Raw genomic sequence first — 21675 nt, 5'->3', positions numbered from 1 at the left:
AGTTTTATGTATAGGTTAAGGTCACTTGTAAAGCTGAAATCATATACTATGCCAGTTATGTGTAAAGACTGAAACATAAGAGCGTTGCACATTCTGACATAGTATGGCGGAGCCCGACCATATCACTATATAGTACATAGCAAAAATAATCCCAATCATATTATAAAGGGGATGTCTCATCACAAAATATTGTAATAATAAGCAAAAGGGTGCTTATATCTCTTGCAACTATAGGGTAGATTTAATATTGTTTTTAGCCTTTGACATATGAACAAGGGTGTAACTTAAAGGGATCCTATCTTTCAAACACATTTTTTTCTGAGTAACACATCGGAATAGCCTTAAGAAAGGCTATTCTTCTCCTACCTTTTGTTGTCTTCTCCGCGCCGCTATTCCGTAGGAATCCCGTTTTTTGTCAGTATGTAAATGAGTTCTCTCACAGCACTTGTGGCATCCCCAATGCTGCGAGAGAACTCTCTCCAGTGCCACCTCCATCTTCGTCAGCAATGGCCTCTTTACCCGTCTTCTTCTGGTGCAGGTTTCAGACCTCTAGGCCTCGGGCCTTGGGCAGAGCATGCCCACAGGCCACAAGAAAACGGCCGCTTATACGGTATGGTAAGCGGCCATTTTCCCATGGCCTGTGGTCATGTGCATTCTGCTCTGCTTGAGGCCTAAAAGTTTGAAACCAGCGCCGGAAGAAGAGGATGAAGAGGTGATGAAGATGTTCTCTTGCAGCATTTGGGATGCCCTCAGTGCTGTTTGAGCACTGGGGCCCGCCCCCAGGGCTGCGAGAGAACTAATTTGCATACCGACAAATACCGGGATTCCTACGGAACGGCGGTGCAGAGAAGACAACGAAAGGTAGGAGAAGAATAGCCTTTCTTAAGGCTATTCCGATGTGTTACTCAGAAAAAAATGTGTTTGAAAGATAGGATCACTTTAAGGGAGTGCAGAGGGTGCAGTCGCATCGGGGCCCAGGAGCCTTGGGGGGCCCATAGGCACTGAGTTCATTATTGAGATTGCAGCTTCCATCTGGCCCATAAACCAAGGACACCATAGATTACCCAAACCACACTAAGGTGGATTAAACTCCTTAGCACCCGTAACCATAACTATCAAGAATAGACATCATGGCTACCCTATGTGTTCTCTACAAAGATGACATCTCCAACTATCCCATATGACTTCTAAGACCAGTGACTCATGCAACAATGGAAACAAAGATCTCTCGATCGGTGGCGCTTTACCAGTAGGATAAAGAACAGGAGAAAAGCTTTCTTCCTTATTTTCCATCATACGTGGTCCTATATGAATTATATATATCTATCGGCTTAGATTTATCCATTGCAAGCACATATAAAGAATAGATAGAGCTTCTTAACGTCTTACCAGGTGGACACAGACATTTAACACTCGTGTCTCTTACTTCTCGAAGTCTTGGCAGATGAGATTTCAGTTTCTGCAGAGGAAAGGAAGAGAAATAGATTTAGGTTTCATTAACCAAAGCATTAATGGAGCAAGGCTCATTTACTGACGTGAACTAAATTATGGTAACACATCTGGTGGGAGAATGAAAAGCCGAGAATATACAGTCCTGTGCGCGCATGTTGGCCTATACTCAGATCCATGCTTCTTGTAAGTCTAATTGCTTTTAACGTTTCATCTGCGGTTCCGTTTCCATGATCTTGACCAGGATTTAAGATGTTAAATTAGACTTTCCTGTCTCTGAGCACCTGCTGATAAACATATTGAACTAAACAGTCTTTGCACCTCTGGATAGAGCCGGATTCTGTTTCTTGTATGACTGGGAGCCAGGCATAGTGCAGGCAGGTGCAACGCTCCTCTCTTCCCTTTGCGTGAATGTGCCAATGGACCTCAAAATACTATGCTGGCTCTCTATTTCAGTCCTGGGGTGAAGTGAAAATGTGATGTTAGCTTCTCTATATACTGTACAGCATATAGGAATAATACAGCTGGACCTTATAGAGATTATGGCAGGGGTAATATATGTAAGTCTCAGCAAATGGACGTTCCGGATGGAATTTATAGGCTGAAGACTTAGTGGAGAGGCCATAGAGAGGCAGTATCGGACTAGGGTGCCTAGGGCCCACCAGTAACATTCATTCTGTTGGCCCAGTATATGGGGGCGTTCACACGGAATTTCAGTGCGCTGATTCTGGCACAGAAATCGCATCAGCATCTGCACGGAAATAAAGTCTCCCATTGACTTCAATGGGTTCCGTTTTCCGTGTGGAACCCACTGAAATCAATGGGAAAAAAAAAAGCCTCCCATTGATTTCAATGGGTTTCGCGCGGAAAACAGAACCCATTGAAGTCAGTGGGAGGCTTTTTTTTTCTGCGCCAGAATCCGCACCGAAATCCTCTGTATGAATGCACCCTAAGGCAACATATCTCCAACAATTTTTTTTTTCAGCTATATCCTGCTGCCTGGCTCTTGCCTTCACCTAAGCTGCTCTTAGCTCTGTGAGAAAATGTTATATTCCTACACAGTAGAAGACCTTAGGCAGCAACAAGACACTGCAAGATCATTGAAGATTGGGAAGTTGAGGCCCAGGGAAAAAAAAAAAAAAAAAAAAAAAAACATCTTAAAAAAAAAGGTTAGTTCCTAAATCATCTACCCAGTATATTATATCATAACAAAGTTTGGTTTAGGTATGATCATGTATGAAGTACAGTGAGTGTATTGTGCCATTCTATTGGTGAGCTGGGCCCACCCAGCTCAAGGGCCCACTGGGAATTCGCCTATTTACCTGTGGGACAGTTTGAGTCATGTCCACAGTACATGATCACGGTAGTCACCCCACAGAGACCAGTGACTGACTGCACCAACACCGTTACAACAACTGAGGTTGAGCGCCGAGGCTGAGTGTTGGGGTAAGTAATGCTCCGGTTGTAATGGGGTCCGTGTGCTTGCCGCGCGCTGCCCACACGATTCATGTGGACAGGAAAGTAGATTGTGAACTACTTTCCGGTCTGCATGATCCCTGCGGAGATCTGGTGGCAAGCACACGGACCCCATTATAGTCTATGAGGTCTGTGTGCTTTCACTGGCACACTGCTTGCAACTGCGTTTGGTATTCTGTTTGGGGGGTCCTCATGCAGACTCCCCCAGATGTGTATGAGGTCTTAGTCTTTCCTTTACACTGCCCACTTCTATTAATTCCACTTCTGGTTTTTGCTCAAAAGCTGCCATAAAAAATTCACCTTTTTTACGTACTTAGCGAGTGACTGTAAACAGATTCCAAAATAATTTTTATGTAACTCTATGGAACAAATACGAAGCGACTATTTTTTTAATAACTTGGAAATCCTACTATATAGAGATCTCAAAAGCTTCATAAAATTTCAGAAAACACCTTAAATAAAGCGATTTTCAAGCTGCCCAGAATATTCCTATGGACGGAAAGATCAGTTAATATGGATTCCTTTAAATTACTTCTCTTCCCAACAGCGGTGAATGATAAGAGTTACAAGTAGATAAAGAAGGCTTATTAATAGATTTCAATTAATTTTCCATTAAATTAATCACGGGTAATTATTACTGTTATCAGATCATCTAATAGGAATAATGCAAATTAGCAATTTAAAACGAAAAATATATTTAAAAATCTACACTGAGCATTACATACAGTAGCAAAAAATAAAAAAAATAAAAAACCCTAAAAAATAAAGTAATTAGAAAAAAATTATATTTTGATTGGAATATTTTCACAAAGCTGGAGAACACAGTGAATTATTTTATTGACTTTTTTGCTCAAGATGGTCCCTGGTTGTAAACTATACCAAGCCCATGATTGATGGGAGCTCTACAGATCCATTGGACAGATCTATCAGTTTCTAATGATGTCTTTACCACTTCAAATGACAACCCAACAGGAGGAGCATTAATAGGGTGTCCATTAAAGCCAACAAAACATTATCAATGAGGTCTGTAAACATCAAAGCAGCCATGCCTTGAAATGGTCACAATGGGGGGAGGTGGAGGGCACTAGTAATGGAGACCATATAGCAGTAAAGTCAATCTGCCAAATAACACCTCATGGGTCACTGTAAGAAAATGCACAAACCTAATACATACAGGAAACAGCATGGTATACAGATACTTGCAGGACAGTGTGGGAATATGCACAGAACTGGTTAAGTACCCTCCCCCACCCCGAGGAGTAAACAATTGTGTGACATATACTGTACTGCTCTGCTAAGATGAGAGCCATTTATCTTAAAACAGGAAATTGTCAACCCTAAAGCAAATCTGTTTAGTTGCAGAACACGCTCAACACATTGTCTTATGTTGTCGCAAGATAGGAAATATTAAGACAGAGGAAAGTCTAAAGGAACTGTGTAGTAAAGAGGCTTTGACTCTTCCATTGATAGCCCAATGACTTGCATGCACTGAAGATTGCACATTAAAGGGATTTCCAGGTTAAATATATTGATGACTTATTCTAAAGAGTGACTAATATCAGATCTATGGGGGTCTGACAACCAACCCTATGGTTGGATACATAGATAATGGAGCAGGAAGCAGGCAGCTGAAGATGGAGATCCTTCCATCCTATTTCCAGATAACTAAGCATTAAGCTTTCCAATATTGCATGGCATGAAAGTTAGGCAAGGTCAAAAGTGGTTAAAGGGATCCTCAATTTTTTGTCCCTAACATTTAGGAATAGCCTTAAGAAAGGCTATTCTTCTCCTACCTTTAGATGTGTTCTCTGCTCTGCCATTCGGTAGAAATCTCGGTTTTCTTTGGTATGCAAATGAGTTCTCTCTCAGCACTAGGGGTGAGAACCAGCGCTCAAACAGCACTGGGGGCGTACCCAATGCTGTGAGAGAACTCTCCAGCGCCGCCTCCATCCTCTTCAGGAACAGGCTCTCTTCGCGTCTTCTTCCGGTGGTGGCTTCAAACTTCTGGGCAGCCGACTGCGCGTGCCCACTGGCCACAAGAAAATGGCCGCTTACAATACTGTGAAGCCACCGCCAGAAGAAGATGTGAAGAGAGCCTGTTCCTGAAGAAGATGGAGGCGACGTTGAAGAGTTCTCTCGCAGCATTGGGGACACCCCCAGTGCTGCGAGAGAACTCATTTGCATACCGACAAAAACCACGATTTCTATGGAACGGTGGCGCCGAGAAGACATCTGAAGGTAGGAGAAGAATAGCCTTTCTTAAAGCTATTCCTACGTGTTAGGGACAAAAAATTGAGTTTTAATGATAGGATCCCTTTAAAGAGTTTGTGACTTCTTCAGCCTCTGGAGTAGATGACCTTAGGTGGAATAAACCACTGAGATGATTAGCTAAGAAAATGCTACACATCCAAACAAAATGGTATCTTCTACCAGATATAGCTCCAGATATTGGGGTACCTATGGGGTGTTCTATCAAATACAAGTCTATATCAACCATATAATTCATCGTCCTATGGTCAGGTGGTACAACACATCCATGTAGATTAAATTCATTAATGAAAATAATGCTACTTTCTCCACCAGGGAGTTGTACCTAACAATAGATGCTGTTGACAAATGTCTTTCAGATATGAATCAATGCCAAAACCATTTGTAACTTCTCTGTGAAGATGCCATCTCCTATGTTGGGTTATCTTTGCCTAAACAGTGCAGCATAGGATTATAGAAGCATGGGTCTATGGGTGCACAGATATCATCCATGTGCCAGTGATACATGGACCCATTACTGGATACATTTATGTGCATTTAGCCTAATGGACGTCTATTCAAGGAACTATTCAGCAAAGCCAAAAAAGACCCAACTCTCGAGCAGCAGCTAATACTATTCTACACTACTAACAACCAATTGGATACAGCTGCCATTTTACTTCTACATCCTGCTTAGTTTCTATAGAAATCCTCATCACATTTCATTCGCAGATATACGAGCAGTGATATACATTGTATGTGCACGTATACATATGTGCTGTATAAACAAGACCCTGGTGTTATGAACAGTTCCTCCCACACAACCTTAAACAGCCGGCTTTTTGATCTTGGTGGGATCTCCAACACAGGAAGAATGAAGACAAAACATTACCAAACAACATTGCGTCTCTTTTGATACAGATAATGTGTGTATGTGGGCAATGAAGGATATGACCACAACAGCTATGATACCATGTACATGGGGGTGGACCATATGAAAATATCCTCTGCATGGTCTAATCTATACATATATTATACAATAAGTGTAGAAGACTTAAGAACTCAAATGAAATACAGCTCTAATATGGAGGTAATATTCTGCCTGGTGCCTTTCTAGACTGGGGAAGTATCAAGTAACCATGTAATATTGTACAATAGTAAAATTTGTATTTGGGCACACCGAAAACTTTGGTCTTCTTAATCAACAGAGATGGATAGATCACATTGTGATGTCACAGTACACAGGTAAAGAACACAGTGACCTCACCATACACACATAACACACAAGGCCAGATTTACTATTGTGGCTACAACCATACACTGGCATATCTTTGGTGCAATGACTCATCTCTGGTGCATCTACCGGTAGTCTGTGTTAAAAAAAATTGACATGTGGGTTTGAAATGTGCCGCAAAGTGACAAAAATGTGTCAAAATAATTATGACACAAAGTAAGCCAACCACCATGTGATATAAACGCAACCTAATCTGTCTAAACATAAACCAGATACATCATCCAGCCTCAGTCACTCTCATCAATCCTACATGTTCTCATACGGTTTTATAAATTTACACTGTCAAACTATCTATAAATCTGGAGCAAAGGGATGTACAGGGATAATACACATATAGTGATGTCACAGTACAGGGATAATACACACAGTGATGTCACAGTACAGGGATAATACACACAGTGATGTCACACTACAGGGATAATACACACAGTGACGTCACAGTACAGGGATAATACACACAGTGATGTCACACTACAGGGATAATACACACAGTGATGTCACACTACAGGGATAATACACACAGTGATGTCACACTACAGGGATAATACACACAGTTATGTCACAGTACAGGGATAATACACACAGTGACGTCACAGTACTGGGATAATATACACAGTGATGTCACACTACAGGGATAATACACACAGTGATGTCACACTACAGGGATAATACACACAGTGACGTCACAGTACAGGGATAATACACACAGTGATGTCACAGTACAGAGATAATACACACAGTGATGTCACACTACAGGGATAATACACACAGTTATGTCACAGTACAGGGATAATACACACAGTGATGTCACAGAACAGGGATAATACACATAGTGATGTCACAGTACAGGGATAATATACACAGTGATGTCACAGTACAGGGATAATACACACAGTGATGTCACAGTACAGGGATAATACACACAGTGATGTCACAGTACAGGGATAATACACACAGTGATGTCACAGAACAGGGATAATACACATAGTGATGTCACAGTACAGAGATAATACACACATTGATGTCACAGTACTGAGATAATACACACAGTGATGTCACAGTACAGGGATAATACACACAGTGATGTCACAGTACAGAGATAATACACACAGTGATGTCACAGTACAGGATAATACACACAGTGATGTCACAGTCCAGGGATAATACACAGTGATGTCACAGTACAGGGATAATACACACAGTGATGTCACAGTACAGAGATAATACACACAGTGATGTCACAGTACAGAGATAATACACACAGTGATGTCACAGTACAGGGATAATACACACAGTGATGTCACAGTACAGGGATAATACACACAGTGATGTCACAGTACAGGGATAATGCACAGAGTGATGTCACAGTACAGAGATAATACACACATTGACGTCACAGTACAGAGATAATACACACAGCGATGCCACAGTACAGAGATAATACACAAAGTGATGTCACAGTACAGAGATAATACACAAAGTGATGTCACAGTACAGAGATAATACACACAGTGATGTCACAGAACAGAGATAATACACATAGTGATGTCACAGTACAGGAATAATACACACAGTGATGTCACAGTACAGGGATAATGCACAGAGTGATGTCACAGTACAGAGATAATACACACATTGACGTCACAGTACAGAGATATTACACACAGTGATGTCACAGTACAGAGATAATACACACAGTGATGTCACAGTACAGAGATAATACACACAGTGATGTCACAGAACAGAGATAATACACACAGTGATGTCACAGTACAGGATAATACACACATTGACGTCACAGTACAGAGATAATACACACAGTGATGTCACAGTACAGGGATAATACACACAGTGATGTCACAGAACAGGGATAATGCACACAGTGATGTCACAGAACAGGGATAATACACATAGTGATGTCACAGTACAGGATAATACACACAGTGATGTCACAGTACAGAGATAATACACACAGTGATGTCACAGTACAGGATAATACACAGTGATGTCACAGTCCAGGGATAATACACACAGTGATGTCACAGTACAGGGATAATACACACACTGCTGGCACAGTACAGAGATAATACACACAGTGATGTCACAGTACAGGGATAATACACACAGTGATGTCACAGTACAGGGATAATACACAGTGATGTCACAGTACAGGGATAATACACACAGTGATGTCACAGTACAGGGATAATACACACAGTGATGTCACAGTACAGGATAATACACACGGTGGCTCAGTGGTTAGCACTGCAGCCTTGCAGCACTGGAGTCCCCGGTTTGAATCCTGCCAAGGACAAAAAAACATCTGCAAGGAGTTTGTATGTTCTCCCCGTGTTTGCGTGGATTTCCATCCCATACTCCAAAGACATACTGTTAGGGAAAAAATGTACATTGTGAGCCCTATGTGGGGCTCACAATCTACATTAAAAAAAAAATACACAGTGATGTCACAGTACAGAGATAATACACAGTGATGGCACAGTAAAGGGATAATACACACAGTGATGTCACAGTACAGGGATAATATACACAGTAAAGTCACCAAGAAGAGATAACAAACTTAGTTATGTCACATGATAGAGCTAACAATATGATATCATAGCACAGAAATAATGTAGACAAGCAAAGTTGTCACGTACACTGTTATATCATAGTATAGGTACTATGGGATCACAGATCAAATTACAGACTACAGATAATTTATGCATAAATTAAAGGTGCTGTCCAATTTCAGACATACATTACTGTTTGTGTAATTAAAAGTTATACAATTTTCCAATTTACTTTCTGTTTCCATTTCTCATGGTAAATTTTGAGGGCAATAAGGATTGGACAGTTGAGTTTCAGCATTCTTGATCTTGTTGTACTGATAAGATAAGTTGCCTTCAGAGATGTCTGACCGCTAGGGTTGAGCAATGGGGATTGGTAGTGATCGGATCCTAATCGGCGATCAAGCAAATTTCACGATCGCGATCGGCTGGAAAATTATCGAAAATCAGATTTTAAAAACGATTCTGAAATCTCAAGATCAGCTAAATCCTACTCCATACATATAAAGTAACTAGGATTGAGCGATCGGGAAAGATCGTCTCTCGATCGGCGATCAAGCAAATTTCACGATCGGGATCGGCTGGAAAATGATCGAAAATCTGATTTTAAAAACGATCCTGAAATCTCAAGATCGTCTCAACCCTACTGACCGCTGCTTACTCCACTCAACTCATTCAGGGCATATGGACACTCACCCAAATGGAACGTGCATGTGCTTAATGGCAGTGGGCAACCTACTGGGCCTGTTTATGGCCATCTATCATACAATATATGTATGGCTAGTGCTGGCTTTCAACATGCTGCATTCTTTGTTCTTCTATGAGATAAGTGGTACCAGGCGAGTCTGGCAATGGCTTATCTCTCTCTTACAGTAAACATTCATGCCAATCCACCCAGAATATATATTGGGGACATTGAGGATTCAGTTGTTGGTTATCCTATGTGTGTGGATGGCATTACACATTCTTATTTGGAGCAGATCTCAATGTCCAGACTGAGGCATTGAGCAGACCTCATCCTGACTACTCATCCTTCTAGGAGATCAATTTCCATTGCTTGCTTCATATGTAAACAGAAGAAAATAGATACACCATATTTTACTATTCACGGTCATGTAGCCATTGGAAGAATTCCCAATTGCTTAATAATCTTGTTGGCGCGGAGATTTTTGGCGCATTACAAATCATTTGTGACACAGCAGAAGTTCAGACATTCCATGTTATACCCCTGTGGTGGCTCTTCTGTGTGGTGGTCATTAGATGAGAAGCTTCCATCCTACTGAATGCATAATATTAGGTTAATATCCAACCTTCAAGAGGACCTTGAGGACTAATTTATTCAGGAAGCCTACAAACCTTTAACAACACTGCTGTCACTATACCACCATATGGAGAGCGTCTACCCTCATCTACTGTCTCTACCACCTTTCCCTCACAGATTTAAAGACCTTAGGGGTAGACCCCTCCATGTATCCTTAGAATTCATGCTCCATATGGTGCGAGCCCCAGAGGTAGGACCCACATCAATTATCCAATGTATAAGAGGTGAGATCGATCTGATTTTCCCCTATCACTATGTCTTTTGTAGAATGGGAGGAAATCCACACAAACTCAGGGAGAACATACAAACTCCTTGCAGATGTTGTTCCTGGCGAGATTTGAACCCAGGACTCCAGTGCTGCAGTGCTAACCACTGAGCCACTGTATTGCCCCAGGAATGTACATTCTTAAAGGAGACCACTCAACTAAGTAAGGGGCAAGTTGGGAAAAATCTCAATCGTTTTTGCTTAAACAGATGTCTATGATGTCACATTTATCCTCACAATGAACCATATAGATAAACTAACCCTGAACTAAGAAATGTAACAATTAATAGATAATTGTGAAAATCAACATAAACATATTAAATACACAATTTAAGGATTTTTAAAGCTTTTTCCGAATATCTTCTCATATAGTAATGAAAGGTAGGTGAATACTATGAACTCCATGTGTTACTAATACTGTCAGCTGTCCACCATGAGCAGCTAAACAGCAGCATCCTGTCCAGACTGCCAAACCCTGCACGAATCCGCCACATTTCACTAAGCATGGCAACCTGACAAGACCTCTCTTTGCCAACAACTATTTACAGACGTTTTACGTTCTGCTACCATAAACTACACACGAGATGCATACGTTACTCCTAGTACCGGTAGAAGAATCTGGAATCTCTACGGAAAGGTTTCCACATGATATCCAGCGAGCCATCACCAGAGTCAACAGCTTCAGAGTCTGAGATACAATTACAATGGCTGCCTCTACTTCCAAAATAATAGGTGGGAACATATGGCAGAACAGCGATAACAATGAGACTTATTTTATTGCAAGATTAAAGCAATTGAAGTTGTTATCTTGTCTTTACAATCACCATTGTAACTGGTTAGAACCCGAGATTGGGTCCTGTTCGGAGTGACATCCCAGTGACAACAGAGTGCATTCTGTTATGCATTCTGTTCCGACAACACATATCAGGATAGGATTTGCTCTATTATCACCAATGATTATAGAATCAGAAGGCCACATAGACGATAATGCAGAACGGAAAACTTGGCGCCAAGTCGGAAGCACACTCGGTTGTGTGCATGGGGGCTTACAGTGGCTCTCTGGATAGTAGAGAGGGGTCCCAAGCAGGGATTATCCATTTGTAACATTGTTATACACAAGTTATTTAATCACAGAATTTGGCTATAAGGCTGGTCTTACACGACCGTAATTTAAGTCCGCAATTGCGGGTTTTCAATTGTGGACACATTATATTCAGTGCAGCCTCTTACACCACTGGATATTTTATCCGTGGTGTGGTGTGCTGTGCCGTCCGAACTGAATACCGCAGGTCCGCAAAGGCCATGAATTCATGGCACTGCACGGACTCGCCCATAGAACTCCTTTGGCGCGTGCGGCAGGACACGGACGTCTGCGGAATGTCTATTTGAAGTAAAATGGTAGTGTTGCTGATCAGCAACTTGCGGACCATAAAACCAATACGGTCGTGTAAGACCAAGCCTTAGGTTAAGGCGGTACACATCTGGTCTTCTGTGGGATGTCCACCTCAGACATCCCATAGAAGACCTGGTTCCTTGCAGTATATGGATGGGATTTGTTTAAATTTGTTTAGACCCCATCCGCTATACCTGTAACATAGTAACATAGTATGGTTGAAAAAAAAAAGAGATATGTCCGTCAAGTTCAACCAGTGGATGGGAAAAGGGCATTGCTGTAGGATAGCCACTGGTAGTCTACGCCACGTGTGGCCCCGGCCTAAAGGAGATTTCTCAAATTCTCAAACATTGAATCTGTAAACAAACAATTAGGGGAAGTTCTGGATACTGAAATACATACCTTCAGGGAAATACAAGAAGTCAAAGGTCACCAGGAAGTCCCTGTATAATTATTAGCAATTTCCTGCTGGTCAACAACTCATTTCTAAGGGGAGTTCTACACTGGCATGCGTCCTTAGAATAAGTGGCACCCATCGATCAAGACTAAGCATGGGACCTGGTACAGTCCTTCTAAAATGCAGAAAAGTCTTATATTGGTCATTTTGTTTGTTGCCCTTGTAATGGACCTTTAATGGACCATTGTGAAGAAAATAACCTCTGATACCCCTGGTGCCTAAAAGATCAACCAAGAGCAGTCCAGTGGAAAAAAAAGACACCTCAAAAACATATTTTTTCCTTTCTTTCTTTTTTTTATTCCTTATTTCACTTTATATTCATGTTTTAGATATATTTTTAGCATCATATTTATAATATATTATTATTATTATTATTATTATTATTATTATTATTATTATTATTATTATATATCATATTTAATTCATTTTCCAAGATTTCCCTTATATTATGAAAATTATGGCAGATTGACAGATTTCTCTCCAACACAGATTCATGTTTTAGATATTTATTTTGCACCATATTTTTAACATATTATAATATATATTTAACTCATTTTCCTGGATTTCCCTTATATTATGATGGCAGATTGACAGATTTCTCTGCAACAGATTCAAGATTTAAATATTTATTTTGCACCATATTTATAATATATTATAATATATATTTAACTCATTTTCTTGGATTTCCCTTATATTCTGAAAATTATGGCAGATTGACAGATTCCTCTCCAACACAGATTCATGTTTTAGATAATTATTTTTCATCCTATTTTTAATATATTATAATATATAATATTTAATTCATTTTCCTGGATTTCCCATAATATTTTGAGAATTATGGCAGATTGACAGATTTCTCTCCAACACAGAGACACACATAATATTTATACTTCTTACTCTTGCACGCTCTGTTTTTGGAGATTAATGCTAGTGGAATCACAGTACATATGTAAATGTTTTACCATAAAAAATATATGATTCATCCATCCCAGAAAAGCCTCCAAACATGCCGGAATAGCCGAGCCAACTTGGAATAATTACACAGTGTAATGGTATCATTAATGTGCAGATTACAGGGCTCCGGCTGCCTTTAAACACCAGCCTAATATCACTATGGCTGTAGGGCACAGCAACTGTTGCAACAGTTGTAACATAAGGCTTTGGTGCCAGCTTGGCAAGGAACGTGTTACTTTTTTTTTTTCGGTTGCAATGATAAAATGTTGATACAACTTAATAAGAGAATTAAACTATTTCAGTGAATGGTAAACTCTTGTTTATGAAGCGACTTCCCAGCAGGAGACAGAACGAATCCCGCAGAGAGAAGAAAGATAGAGCTCGGATAGACGAGTATCAGATTTATAATCCGTGCTCAGCACAGAAGCAAACACTGAGCAATTGTGAGTCACATCGATGCAGTCATCTATAGCGCCACACACATTGCTATGACACCTGTCAGCAACACTACACCAATGATACATACCCAAACCGGAAAAGAAAACTCAGCAGACACTTGCTCAAAGGCATTCTTCACCTCAACATTTGGTGCGATTGTTGAAGAAACATTTACATAGTTTTATATAGAAAGAACAAAAATAATCCCAATACTAGACATGGGATAGGCAGACTGAGATACAGACTGAGATACACTGCAGGAACCCAACAGATTCACCTGTAGATCCTTCAACCCCTTATTAAGCAGAATACATTCCAGACACATCAGTTGATGGGGAAAATTTTACCTTCTCCAGTGTCTAGCGATCAGCTATCACCAGACATGGAGCCCAAACCTAACCAATCTAAGAACCTCCAGAATATCCCATTAAAATAGTAGCAACCACTAAAAGTAATAGATACTTTACTGATTCCATGAGAAAAAAATCAAATATGACTACTTAAAACCACATAAAGCCACGTAGTCTGATGCTTTTGGAATTTTTCTTCTAGCCCACACCATTCCTGAGCAATCCGCACAGTTAGTATTGGTGCCTAATATTCTAATTATACTCTCTATTGTCAGGGAGGAACATTTGGGGTGGGGGTGCTGAGCCTTGATACTGTGCAACTCTGATTGGAGCTCAGAATCACGCCCCCTTGTCTGACCCAAGACCACCCACATGACTGTAAAAAGCCTAATTAGTATATCAGCCATCAAAACTAATTACAGTCATTGCTCAGGAATAGCGGGGACTAGAGAAAAAATTGCAAGTGGAGTGGTGCCTAGTAAAGGGTGCAGAGTGCTAGAGTTGTTGGAGATGCAAATTTAATCCAATGTGCGGGTATTGCGTGCAAAACAGATATAGGTGTGATATGTGATATATATATGTGCACGAAAAAGTCAGAATAACCCTCTTATAACCTGCTCATTCTGGGCTTAGGAACCCAATGCGCAGTCCTATTGAGTGACTGACAGTTATCTCTGTACAGGAAAGGCAGCCAGTTACTGAGTGGGACCGCCCACTGGACTCCCAAGCCCAAAACTGGTAAAGATTTAGATCAATGAAATAAATGTTGGGACAACATTTGCACCTTTTTGATGGATCTGAATCTGGATACACTATGGAGAGATTTTGGAGCGTCTCTTATACGAGGTGTCAATATTTAAAGGGTTTTTCAGAATAACGTCCATTTTCTACCCAAAATGGCGCCACCACACATTATTTGCAGAATTACATTTTAGCTCTATTTATGGTTATGGGGATATTGTCACTCCCTAAGGAGAGACCACCTTCTCAGGCGTGTGGAGTCTTACAAAAAAAACCCATTTTAGCTCCAATAGGGGGATTATGGGAAAAATATGCAAATGTGTTTCCCAAGATGTAAATAGGGAAACAGTGCCTCTAGGGGTAGCTCCCTTGAACATCATGCCTGACTTTCCAACAAGCTCTATTTAGGTCAGCTGCAATACCAGGCACAACCCATGGGCAGGTGTAGTGCTGTTTGTGAATGATAGCAGTCATGTTTCTGAAATCCTATACAACCCTATACATTTCCCTCTAACTTGTAACTTGAGCTGTTAAATGTTAAACTTCATAAGCAAACAAGTTGAAGTGAAACTTCATTTCTTGCAATAACTCATGAATATATAAAATAAAGCAAGTTCGTGGGACACAAAGCAGACCAAAGAAAACGGATATAGTAAAAGCAATAAACTGTGAAATCCTACTGTCAGACATGTCACCTAGGCCACTACGTACAGGCACTTGCACTAGATATATTCTTAGCTCAAAGACATCGGCACTAAAAAAGCAAAATCATATAGACCAGCAGCAGCTAGGAAATGTGACATCTACAAGATCACAATGCAGAGGCTTAAAGGGATCCTGTCACATTAAAAATGCAGGCTGGAGAGCGGAAGGAGATGAAGACATTGATATATAGTTGTGTTAGAAAAGTTTCAAAGTAACTTGCAATTTATCAATCTATATCCCTGCTCGGTCTGGGTTTAAGAGTCCAGTGGGTCGGCCTATTGGACTATCTAAGCTGTCATTAATGGATTAGGACCGCCCACTGGACTCCTAAGCCTAGAATGAGCAAGGAATTACACCAATAAATGACAAATTATTGCAAATTCATGCAAGACTATATATCAATCTGATCAGCCCTTTCTGCTCTGTAACATGCCGGCTGCATTTTCATGGTGATAGGTTCCCTTTAAATGAACTGTAGGAGTCCTATAGGTCAATGATGGTGGTCTATATAAAGTTGCAGTTACAGGGTTTTGGGCTTGTATGAAGTTCTTCAAATGACTTTTTGCTCCATTTGTAAAAAAAAACAAAAAGTGATTTCTGTCTTGAGACGTCCAGGACTGGAGCTGCAGGACTACAGTGGTCACTTGACGTTCGCAGGTCCGACCTTCGCGGAAGGGCTATACCACGGGTTTTAATATTAATATTAATGGAAGGATACTCTGTTGTTTTTTTGAACACCACGGGTTTTCCCGTGGCCGCTCATCAATATCATCGGAAAAGTTTTGTGTATCTTCTTCAATGGTGAGTAGTAGTACCCATATCGTTTCATATACTGTACTGTACTGTACTGTACGTAGACTATTTTGGATATGAACAGTATTGCAGGACATCCCCTAACATGAGATTAAACACCGCATCTCCACTTCACGGAAATTTGACTTTCGCGGGCGGCCTTGGAAGGTATCCCCCGCGAAAGTCAAGGGACCACTATATAGTGTCTTTGCTTGAACATGCACATCCACATTCGGACCATATAACTACATAGGGATTGCCGTATGGACCGGACATGCATTCTGTGTCTGTTAATGACAGGCAGAGGTTTAGTTGAAGTTTAGTTATATCCCAGACTTCACATCTGCAGACGAGAAGAGGAAACTCTACATCCTACTGGGCGAAGAAGAGTCTACGGTGGAGATCGCTGTCCAATACGTGTCCAGCTGCCACCAAACAAGAGGAAGATGAGCCCCAAAGACTATTAAACCGCACCACCCAAAGACCTTTAAACCCCTCCCCCCACCCACTCTATGCCCACCCATACCCACACATCCCAAACAAGAACGACGAGACCCCAAGGACGCACGCACCCCCAAACCACACACCCCACCCCACGCCCACTCCCACCCCCAACCATTCTTTGCTTTGGCAATACCAAATGTTTTTTCTTCGGTTATGCTAATAAAGCCCCCTTTGTATCTTGTTTGTATCTTGTATATGAGCAGAGAACAGACAACAACTGTAAGGGATCTTATACATGGCTGAAGAGGAATTGCGGCATACTCCTCTTCTTTCTTCCCTCCGCAGCTTTCCCTCGCCAGATGAATGGGACTCAATGTCTTGTGCTGCTGGTTCTGCTGCCGATCAGCCACGGAATCCCTGGCAAGATCGAACAGGATGCCTTCTTTTTATCATGGAAGGCAAAATCTGGGCAAAATTTAGTGTGGACTTTGAGCCTCCAAATCAGCACCCATTTCCTATGTGTGAACATTGTAATAGGAGGTTTTTTCCTACAAACATACCCTAAGAAAGTGTGAACTACGATTTATAGATCTTGTAGAAGTTGTTTAGAAACAATGGAAAAGTAAAGAGAAAATGTTTCACATAAAGACGATGCTATAATGTATCACGTGGAATCGTATAAATCTGAAAGTGACGCCATGTAAATCTCCGACATGCAGCTCATTACTTCCTATAGGACTAATGTGACTCTTACTCCCATAGGAAATAATTGAGTAACACACTATTACATCATCATCTGTCCCTTGTACTTTAACTATTTCCTATGCAAACACTGGAAATGATCCGCATTCATTCTCTACAAAACCTCCTATATTACTCATGGTCTAATTTTTGCGTAGTATAAATTGGCGCTATAGATCCCCGACTTAACACTTAAAATCCACAAGTTCAAAAACAATCTGTATAAAAAATAATCCTGAATAATGTTACATCGGATCATGTCTCATTAAAAACAGCTTGTCCTGCTGAACTCACATGACATGTGGGTGGCACATTAAAAAGCAGGAGTAGCGGAGAATATTGATATAGAAGTCTATGGGAAAGGATTCAGTAGAACTTTTTGGTTAGGCTATAGAGATGAGTGAGTAGTATTCGATCGAATACCTCCCCGCCATAGGTATGCGTGTAAGCGGCCGAACACCAAGGGGTTAAGCGCATTGAATATTCAATGCATTTAACCCCTTGGTGTTCGGCCGCTTACACGCATACCTATGGCAGGGAGGTATTCGATCGAATACTACTCGCTCATCTCTATTAGTCTAGATGTACACAACCGTATGGAATCTCTATGGTCTCGTACACACTCCTGTGTGTTATCTCAGGCCAATGTAGGTGGCAGTGAACAGAGGTCAGGACAACTCCTATACCTGTCCATTATGCGGCCCGGGGTCACTAGATGAAGGTGATGGGTCTGTGAAAGCGCAGATGGCACACAGATGTCATCCATGTGCTGTCCATGCTGTCTCACCACCATAATACGCATGTAGCCTCATTCTCAGGTGCTCTTATTAGTGGCATATACATCTCGGTCACTAAGTAGGACCGCCCACTGGACTCTTAAGACTCAAAAGATTGAAAGTTCTACTGAACCTTTTCCCATACAACCACATCTCAATCTGGTCTGCTCCTGCTCTATGACCGGAACACGGAACTTGACTGGTCTCCTCTAACAATCTGTAAGTTATATCAGGTTCTTATCACTCCTTAAGGAGAGTTCACCTTCACAGGTGTATGGAGACTTCCAAAAAACGTTTTTGCTCAACTGGAGGATTATGGGGAAAAAAATACGCAAATCTTGGAAAACAGATTTGCCTATTAAGGATATAAGTTATATCCTTTCTCTAATAACAATGCATAACGTCTTCAAATAATGTCAGATTAATGATACTGTAGATACAAAGACGTTCATAACCATCTATCGACCCCTTACATGGCTATAGTGTAAAACTGTCCGAAAACTGAAATCTGTGCGTGTAATCTCTGCTAGCGGTCTGGGAAACAGATAGGGATCAGATTTATACACTGTACGTCCCGGCTGGCTTCTCCACGTCAGTCAGACACGGAGGGTTTGGAGCAGTAGTTTTCAGGACTGAAAATAACTTCAAAAGGAGTCACAGACAAGAGGTCACCATTCCTATCATTTCTACTTAACCTATAAAGGAAGGAGATCCATGGTGGGTGACCCATTCCCAGGACAACATATTCATTCATTCTATGCGTCTGTAGGTATAATGAGAAGATTTAGTCCATACGCTTGTAAAATAATGAAATATAGCTGTAGCGACGAGATATACTGACATTGGCTAAAAAGTTTAGGACATGGGAACGAGGACTCCTAAGGGCCCAATCCATATTGGATGTCTTCACCTCGAAGACCAACTTTACCCTCGATATAAAATCTTATGCCCATAGAATTTGCTTGAAATAAAATGTCGGTTTACATATTGGCCATTCCATTGTTTTTTTAGGGCACGTTCATGGGCGCTATTTTTGCTGTAATATATACTGGACCCTGTGGCAACTCAGTTACAGTTATCATACATGATAAGCACTATTATGATTATTAATATCTAATATGATTACTTTTCTTATCAATAATTTACTGAACCAAGCCACTTACGGAATTTTTTGCAATCAATGCCGCACATTGCCAGTGCTATACATTATACTGTGATTCCAAGCCGTACCATAGTATATTACTATATAGCAACTTTGTACAGTTGAATATCAAGCCACTGGGTGAATGAGATCAACAGATGTAGAAAATCCAAGACAGTTATGATCCATCCATACATATGGATATATGGATGATATTTCGTTCAGGTTTGTAGCCAGAAAATCAACTACGTGAGATAGTAGGAGCAAAGTCGTAGAGATTTTAACAAGGTTCATCCACATACTGCAGAAAAAAAACTTGCACTGAAAGTGACATACTGTACAATGAGGACTTTGCAGATTTTCACTCCAGATTGAACCCTTTCCAATATGGCGTAATAACAAAGGTGCTGAATTCATTGCTAAATCTGCAAAGAAGGTAAGAAATTGCAGCGCAATCCGCAATGGATTTGTTTCAGGCAAGTGTCTATGCAAGAGAAGTCACCATAAATAATATATACACTAGGGGTATTTGTCATTAGCGCAATTGTTTTTCCATTTTTTTTTTGGTGCCTCGTCATTCGGATCATAGAAATTGTGATACCGATGCTGTCTGACCTGACGGAGCTTTTTACGCTGACCGTGTACAGGAGAGCAGTTGCACCTTTTTGACCCTTTTGAAAATCGTCACACGTTCTAAAAGTGTCGAATAAAAGTGACTCTAAATATGACGAATTTATAGATTTGTCTACAAAACCGGCGCCAATGAATAGTAAATCTCGTACAATTGTCAAAAAGCAAAGTTATGGGAAGATAAATGGGAAGATAAATGTGCTCCACCAAACTGTATATTGTAAAATAGTTTTCTCGAATGGTGTGAATTTATCGCGCACAAACTGCAGCATTTACGACAAAATGACAATTTTAAGTGAAGCTAAGACGTCCTGCCCACGGTGATGCCAAGGAGCTTGCAATCTAATAGGACATCTGTAATTTTAGCTTCTATTTTCATTGATCTATTGGTTACTTGGACAACTTTTTGCAAGACTATTCTAGAACTGACAACAACGACAACAAGTTATCAAAGGACATTACATAAAAGCAAGCGTGCTTGCAATAGACTAGAATAGAGAAGAATGCTCGTCCTAGCAGTGGCAGCGTGAAATGTGCAGATATTGGTGTTTTCATTCAATATTTGAGCAAAGTAGAAAGGTGCAATAAGTAAATATGTACCGACCTCTTCCAGCAGTTGGTCAACTCTTCCCAAAATAGCTGTCTCCGTTTGGTCTGCAGAGACTATGGCAGATAAGTGAGTGTATCTGAAGTTCTCTAAATCAGAAACCCTGGACTGTAAATCGTAAGTTCTACAGAGAACCAGGAGACTGAGAACCAGGGAAAACACTGATAATAAGGCAAACCCACATCCCAAGAGTGCAGGGAACCTGCTGCACTTCCCACAGTCCTCTGTCCTACAGGGGATGGTCCTAGAGAAGACACTGGTGCTAGCAGCAGCTCTCCACACCTCCTTCCCCTCCATGCTGTCCAGAGGAACAATAAATAAATAAATAGAATAAATAAGCCACAATCTCAATCCAAGGAGTACAATCCAGAATTAAGGGGCGAGAGTCAAACCCAAGGTGGATCCACTAGCAGCTGTTTGGTAAATGCCCGGCTGGATACAGGAGCCACAAATAAATATTATAGATCCAACTCCACCAAACAATATTGAGAGAAGAGGAAGAAGAAGAAAAGTTCTTGGAAAGTTCTTTAGTTTTCCCTCTCTTGTTTTGCAAACTTCAGTGACTTGGGAGAGTTGTAAAGGAATCCGGCATTGAAGTCCCCATTAGGAAGGTGTAATTCTCAACTGGTTGGGAGCTGTGCTGTGGCTGATCTTCTCTCCTGTGTAACATGACACACACTGCTCTCTCCTTCTGAACTGCAGGGATCAGATGAGCCTCTAGACCCCCCCCCTCCTTCTGTGTAACCTCCTCCACTCCTCCTTGCACACTCTCAACTGATTTATTTATTTATGCAAAGTGTCTGGGAGGGCTCTGACCAGGAGACATCCTATCCCACCACCCTCCAAATCCCCAGAGCACCTCTCATCAGCTTGCCTCCAGCTTTGAA

General features: G+C 40.9%; 1 protein-coding gene across 1 annotated transcript in view; it reads right to left on the bottom strand.

The window, feature by feature from the left end:
- Window positions 1–21209, bottom strand: part of LOC142183002 (collagen alpha-1(XIII) chain-like) — a 72257-nt gene extending 51048 nt beyond the window's left edge. Inside the window, exons 1-2 of the mRNA XM_075257852.1 lie at window positions 20786–21209; window positions 1390–1459 (exon numbers count right to left, since the gene is read on the bottom strand). Coding sequence (XP_075113953.1) covers window positions 1390–1459; window positions 20786–21085 — 370 coding nt within the window. The 5' untranslated portion in view covers window positions 21086–21209. The remainder of the gene's footprint in view (window positions 1–1389; window positions 1460–20785) is intronic.
- Window positions 21210–21675: the final 466 nt, after the last annotated feature.

Source organism: Leptodactylus fuscus, chromosome 10 (genome assembly GCF_031893055.1).
Source record: "Leptodactylus fuscus isolate aLepFus1 chromosome 10, aLepFus1.hap2, whole genome shotgun sequence".
NCBI lineage: Eukaryota > Metazoa > Chordata > Amphibia > Anura > Leptodactylidae > Leptodactylus > Leptodactylus fuscus.
This window is presented reverse-complemented; position numbering and strand designations above follow the sequence as displayed.